Source organism: Branchiostoma floridae, chromosome 12, assembly GCF_000003815.2.
Source record: "Branchiostoma floridae strain S238N-H82 chromosome 12, Bfl_VNyyK, whole genome shotgun sequence".
Classification (NCBI taxonomy): Eukaryota; Metazoa; Chordata; class Leptocardii; order Amphioxiformes; family Branchiostomatidae; genus Branchiostoma; species Branchiostoma floridae.
Genome location: NC_049990.1, coordinates 3,229,517 through 3,236,980, shown reverse-complemented (window position 1 = coordinate 3,236,980; position 7,464 = coordinate 3,229,517). Strand labels below are relative to the sequence as shown.

Here is a 7,464-nt window from a genome sequence, read left to right as displayed (position 1 = left end):
TCCCGATTTTTTTTCCTATTGACGTAAGCATTAAGCGACCTTTTCTCAACGACCACCTGGCCAACGCGACTACGACCGGCCCAAATTGGGACCCATAACGACCGCATCATTTTCAAAATTGAGGTTTTCATCGATTTTTTATGATAACGAGCGCGATTCTGTGCCGAAATCGGCCAGTTTGCGTCGGATTTTGACTGCCATTACGATGTTATGTTTAGGATAAAGATGGCGGCGGTCAATGGGTGGGTCAATGGGGCAGTCTAATGGGAGGAAATGTCGTTGTAAGAAAATCCGAATTTAGTTGTTACAGAAGTTTTTTTAAAAATCTATATCATTATAAAATGAACGAATGCTGAAACGTATATAGCCTCATGCGTTTTAAAGAAAGATCTGTGTAGCTCATACCTTTTTAAGAAAGATCTGTGTGAGTGCTTTTGTCCAACTGTACAGTACGAACACCCGTGGGTAAGTACGCTATCGGGACGTACCGGGCATCGAATTCGAAAGGTGCACCGTAGTTATTTCAGATAAGGCGATCAAGAACACAGCGACGCATAAAGGCTTGTATGGTAACTGACAGCATCAAAGTTCCCTTACTGTCTAAAACGTTAGTGTACAAATATTGAGCTTTAAAACACTGTATCGAATAAAAGCTCGATAAAAGCTTGGGGTTAAATTTAAAGTTTACAGTGTGCGTGTTGTATTTGATCGTTAAAGACCTCGCTTCTTTGCGTGTGTGCTTGCTATTTGCCATCAAACACAACGGAAACCATTTATACTTTGCATCGGGCATGTTTTGAGTCGATACTCTTCTCAGCGACCACCTGTCCAAATCGACCGCTTTTTCCGGTCCCCCGGGTGGTCGTCTTGGGCAGGTTTGACTGTACATTTTCTCAGGAAACATAATAGATAACGTTATACGTTGAAAGAAAATGAACAATGTAACTATTTTATTTTAAAAAAAACAGTCAAGAACATGAAAATATATATACTTGCAAAACCATATAAGTCAAGTAAAAATTATGAACCACAACTCGTGCCCTTTGTCTATTCCATATTAGTTCTTTTATGGTCTTAGACGTCAGATACCAACCATGGTTAGATTTTGTATAGCTCACTAACATTTATAATCTGCTGTAGAATTTGATTTAACGATTATACATCACAAAAACTGACCTGTAGTAACCCTCATATTCAGGAAACCCCACTAGGTTACCACAGCATTGTAATTAATGCGGCTAAATTAAGTAAGATAATAAGTGGTTGGAGTCTCTTCGCTATAATCTCAGAACAAAAGTTCCAAACGTGTTCTCCAACACCGACAATCAAAATGGCGGCCATGTGACCTTTAACCCCGATCAACCGGTCGTTGGAACAATGGCGGTGGTCCGGAATTAAGGACAAGACAACTCGGGACACTCCGTCACAAGTCAGAACTCAAGAAGGACCGACAGCGAAGTTTCTCCACACTTCCTTATGAAGACTTAAAGACAGAGCGCTTTAAGGAGGTGGTTTCTACAAGGAGTTGAGAGGTGAGCAACACGTTTGTTGATCCCGGGTCTTGTTATGGAGAAAACGTATTTGGTGACACATGTTAGAAACACGGCATGTGAATAGTGTGTTTGCACGTACTATATCCACAGTTACAAACTATGTGTTGACTACCCCACTACTATTTTAAAGCACATTTAAAGCCCAATTCTAAGCATTCTGTTCACATGATTTTCGTGTCATAGTTTTAAAAAGGAAGGCATTGTACACCGTTTCAAAATCATACCTATATACTGCTATTCGAAAGACAGTTTCCGACATAGCTCGAGGGGGAGGGGTGCATGCAGTGATACTAATCATGTACAAATACACGTCAAACGGCAGAACTTTGATAAAGAATCGAAGGTATATAATTTTGTAAGTCAGTAGACTACTACAGTTCCACATGTACTGATTTATCTATAGTTGCAGACAGTAGCGGAACGATACATGCTAGTAACATATGATTAGGAGACACTTTTAACACATAATACTTGAAGGTGGCGTTCTAACGTTATAACATACAAGAGCTATTTCACAGATTTACCAAATACATGTAGAATAGTCATTGCTTGTACATGGGAGGCAATCCTCACCGTCAGACGCTCATAGCAAGGAGGCTAATACCTCCTTACTCATAGACACAAAAATACCACTTACCACTTCTTGTTATGTCCAGACAAACATGCACTAGTGTAGTAGTGTCCACCTTTGCATGGGAGCTACCTATCCTTGTGGCAATTACTAGTATTAAGTCCGAAAATAAATCTCCGAATTTTATCCAATTGTAGAGAATGGACTGTCTTTAGATATATCACCCCCACCTTTTTTTTACAAAAGCTAGGCGGCCACAATCTGGCACGTTTCTAAGGTGGCTAGTGTGATTGTCCTTTGTGGCATTTTTAGTTCAACTTCCAGGGGGCGACAAACATTTGGTCCTCACAGGCTACCTTAACACAGTCAAACCTGTCAATAATGACCACTCAAGGCACTTGGGAAAATGGTCACAGTAGACCAGCTTCTTAATACTTGTCTTAGGTGGAAACTAATCTGAGGGTTAATCAGCCGCAAAGTCGGTCATCAATTCAGGCTTGACTGTTTTGATAATAAACAAAGAGCTAAATTTATGTGGAATTTTGTTGAAGCTTTTGCATGAATGGTCGTCCCTTTTTAAGACCCCCTTTTCACTAGACGGTGATCGCGCTGCGCTTTCGCTGCGACCTAAATAGGATATGTGTAACCTTCGCTTTCACACTTGGTGTATCATACAAAACGTAAAAGTTTGACCGAATGGACAACAAAACACACAACGTGTAAAAAGATTCGTTTCTTTTCTATAGAATTCGCTGAGCGATATGTCAAATTTTAGGTCGTAGAAAGAGGGCGGCGAGAGCGCCGTCCTAGTGGAAAGGGGGTATAAAAGGAGGTGAGACTGAATGATAAATGTGTTTCTCACCATTGTTTGGTTAATGGTGGGTTCTGGGCTTAATCATGTATCAGGCACTCGGTAATTGGCACTTCGGTTGTTAAATTGATGGCCGTGTAAAAAAAGTGTTAACTACGGATTTCACCGTTTTGTCAATTAAAAAAAAATACCACATATTTAAGGTCGCAATCAGTTTTGACTGTGGCACCACCCCTATATCTGTAATGAGAAATTAGTGTATGGTCTTATGTATCGCTCACTCACTTATGTACAGTATATGGTTTTATGTATAAAATCACAGCTATATATGTCAGAACTCAAGTCTAGATCTTTCTATAGTTTGAAGAGCAAAAGGCTTCCTTAGACCACATGTCATAAGAAACTGCACAATCAAAATGTCTTAATTACCTTGAAGGAACTGATTTAGCATTTACCCCAGAAAGGTTACCAAAAACAAGATACTTATTGATTGGGTCAAATGAAAAATATCTGAAAAATCAGCAAACGCCCATTCGCAGTGGTGACTGGTACAGGATTAACCGCATGCCCAAGAGGAAGCTAATGTAGACGGCAGAACACAAAGGGATACAGGTGCCTTTGTTACGCGTACTATTGTTCTCGATGTCGCTCGCGGCCCTTTTGACTTGATTGTAAAGTGTGTAATTTAAAGAGCAATCACTAATGTGGAACGATGTCTCGATCAGCGAGTCTAATTTGTGCGTATGCAGATTTAAACCCTTGGTAGAACATGCAGAACAAGCTTGGGTACCAAATTTGATACAGAGCAAATTGAACATCGTCTTTTAAATCATAGCTATAAACCGATACAGGACCGAAATCTGTAAATCAGAAAAGTTCAGATCAGAAACTAGGTCAACAGAAAAAGGTGAACGTACTGCAGGCCTTCCGAGAAACTGCAGGTGCCACAAATCTCTTCAGTACCCTCCGGCATACCAAAGTCATACCAAAGACTTCAAAAATGGTACATGATGCTTTCTCTGCTCAGCACTCAGCATTCGGGAAAGAGTATGGAAGTTGGACACACACCACTACCAGTGGACTAGCCCCCTGCTGTAGTGATTGCGTTGTGTGGCCAGAGGGCTACTGAAACGGAGATGGGCGCCGCCCTATGCACCATCAGGCGCTGGAAGGACTTTAACTAACCCTCCGGCAGGATCTAGATGATACACAAAACAGAGTTCTTCTTCCTCGTCTTCTTCCTTGTCTTTTTCCTCGTTTTTTTCTCGTTCCTAAAAGCCATGCTCATGTACGTGTCTGTTACTGACCGACTCTCGAACTTGCCGGTAAAGTACATGGCACTTTCTCTCTCTGCTCTGTCTGAAGCTTCCTCATGTAGACTTTCTCTATTTGCTAACCTGCAAAAGCTGCCCTGACTTAAACTATGTGGTGGTGCGACAGTCTTTTTTTACAAATCTTAGGTGCTTCGAAGCTCTTCTTTTTCAAGCTGCAGCTTTTCTTAAGGACTAATTTACTAATTCATATATTTACATCTAAGTTGCTGATTTTTAATCTCGCTTGACGTGTCTGTCTACTCTCCAAGCAGAGGTTGGTGGAAAAATCGTGACCCTTTCCTTTCATCCGTTTTTTTTTTATCGATCGATCTATCCGAAAAACGGATGAAAGGAATCTCTAATGTCTGTCGTCATTACTCCCTGCAAAGCCCCTCTTCGTTCTATTTGTCGCCTTTTTCGCTTTAACGGGGAGAATCGGATAGGGATAGAATGCCGATGTGCGTGTAGCTACCTGTCAGTAGCACAATTTTGCCATTAAGATACTTGAGGAGGCTATCGGTTGTCGTTTCAAGCTTGCCATTGCTCTCTGTAAAGCCTCATTCTTCGTTTTGCCTTTTTCTTTCCCTAAAGAAGGCGGAGCTACTCAGACAGTAATAAGATGTCTACGGTTTACAGCTATCCATCTACCTGTCAGTCTTATTCTCAAGGAAGTTCAGTAACGCGTTTAGTTTTTGTCGTGGCCCTACGGCTAAAGCTATCCCTTTTCTTATTTATCTACCTGGTATAAGAATATATAGAACATCTTAAAGCGTGCTGAAATTCCCTCTCGCGATGTATCAATGGTGCCAATAAGGCGCCACAGTTTCTCGGCATGAAGGGGCAACAGGTGTAAAGACTATACTATTCTGTAGTCTTCTATAAAAGTAGAATACGATGTTTAGCACTACAGTTTTAACTGTTTAAAAAAGAAAAACGTGTGAAGAGAACCTGATACTGTATCTATCCAGAGCAATGTATGAAGTACAGACGTCAATCAGAAATAATCAATCAATCAATCAATCAAATGGTTTATTTGTCAGAACGGCGTGGCAGCCAAAGGCTGAATTGTGCCTTCTTTACAAAACAAATGTATTACAATACACCATCTCGTGCGTCACATATTGTTACACAACATCATACATTAATTTAAAACAATTTTAAAGATAAATTACTGAGAAAGCTAGAAGATAAACCTTGGTGACCCTTGAGGCTCTTCTGACCCATTAAACGCACATCACCTGATGCCACGTGCACACCGGCCTTTTCATTGGCTGTTTTGTACAATAGTCAAACCGAAGGACACCCTACATTGTGCAACATTTGACTCACTGTGGTTTGCACACTCCTCTACAACTACTGGTCTAAGATCTTCGGACAGTTCACTGTGTCTTTTGACTGTTGTATTTGCGGAAACATTCACATGGAGCTACTCATGCATGTGTTACGGAGTTGCGTTTAGGTAAATCAGTTTCTAAGTTCTCGGGATAATTTGGAACATTTTTGTGGGTAAGGGTGACAGTTTTATCGTCATTTTCCCCGGTAGCATCTTTTGTTCAATTCATTGGACTTTTAGGTGTATACAAAACACTGGACGTTTGATATCTCCGGTAAGTAATTACTGCTTGTCTATGATTATGTATTACACGTGTTATATACATAATACTAGACTAAGAGATAATACTTTGCCGTGGGTGGGGGTGGCTGTTTAACGTCATTAAGTATACCCGGGTAAGATATTTTTCTCGGGACAGTAAGTCAACAGCATTCGACGTAAAATGCAATAATCCAATTTGCTGTATACGGTGACTATTGTGCATAATTCATATAACCCTGCTCTGTGTATTTGCTGTGGCAGAAGCTGTTTTATGCAATTATGTCGATACCATATGTTTGTGGCACAGTGCATAGTCCTTTACTGTGGCTGATAGGTATACCCCCTCACATGTAGCGAAAATCGAACGGACGACGATTCTGCGAGCTCTAAATTACGAGGAGGCATGACCCTGATGCCGACGAAGAAATGGCAGAGTTCCCCCATTATCGTCAGGGTCATGCCTCCTTGTAATTTAGAGCTCGTAGACTCGTCGTCCGATCGATTTTCGCTACATGTGAGGGGGGTAGACTAGTAAAGTGACTCAGTACTAACCCTGGGGCAGGTTAAACTGGTCAGCCTTGTGTCAAACACCTTCTTTGTTTCGGCTCAACAGCCGTTAAAGCTGCAAATACCAAGCGTAACCAATTCTAGGACGATACCATCGGCAACACTTCAGTTAGGGATAGGGCGAAAACGAAGTCTTTCTTTTCATCCATTTGCCATCCTGCTGTTTGGGGGTTAACATTCCTATTTGGAATGTCTCTAAACCCATTTTACGTGTGCTTTTGTCATGAGAACTGCTGTATTTGGAAGGATTGAGAGAAGAAGTCCAACACTTCCCCTGCTCTTGACACCTTCCATTCGCATTGTTTTATATATATAATCTTATCTTTTCTATTTTGTTTGATGTATTTCAGGATGGTTTTCCGTACGCAAATGTGGGGACTGAAGTACATGTATGAAAATCACCACACTGTGTAGAAGAACAACAGCTGGGTGAGTGCATTTTCAGAAATTCTTCACACCATATAGACATTAGATGATTAGTTAAACATTGGCTGTCTCAAGGATCCCGCCCTCCTAAGGTAAATTTTCTTTTTTGGACGGATAAAAAATTCACCCCCTCCCTGAAAAACTGGACTTCATGATATGAAATAATTATATTTTTTTCGTTAGCTTATAAAGATGACGAATTTACAACGGAAATTAGCAACATGGGCTTCCAAACAATAAGCACAAGCTGGAGACAGTCATGTACCAAACAATCTATTTTGACTTTCAAGTTATAAAGTTATAAAGGGGCTGTATTTCAAATTTCTACTGATTACCAAATTGCTGATTTTCCGTCGTATGTTCTATAAAAGTTTATTGATTTTGAGTAAGAGGTTTTTGACTTTTTCTACTATCTTAGATCTTCAACGTCGTAGCAATGATCTCAAACTTTGTCCTTGCCAGCCCCCTGCGTGAGGTGATTCGATTTTTCTGCGGTTCGTCCCTGATCACGGTAGCGTTACTAACAGCGCGTGGCAACCCTTGACATTTCGTGCGTCATTACAACCCGCATGAGACTAACTCAGTAATCATGAATAACGTTAGCAAAACAGACATAACATAGAGCTCAT

At 40.7% G+C, this 7,464-nt stretch overlaps 1 protein-coding gene across 1 annotated transcript in view; it reads left to right on the top strand.

Annotated features, from left to right (window-relative positions):
- The first annotated feature begins 1,428 nt into the window (after nt 1–1,428).
- Nucleotides 1,429–7,464, top strand: part of LOC118428256 (alpha-N-acetylneuraminide alpha-2,8-sialyltransferase-like) — a 14,955-nt gene continuing 8,919 nt past the window's right edge. The window contains exons 1-2 of the mRNA XM_035838267.1: nt 1,429–1,532; nt 6,760–6,838. Of these exons, the coding sequence (XP_035694160.1) occupies nt 6,801–6,838 (38 nt within the window). The 5' untranslated portion in view covers nt 1,429–1,532; nt 6,760–6,800. The remainder of the gene's footprint in view (nt 1,533–6,759; nt 6,839–7,464) is intronic.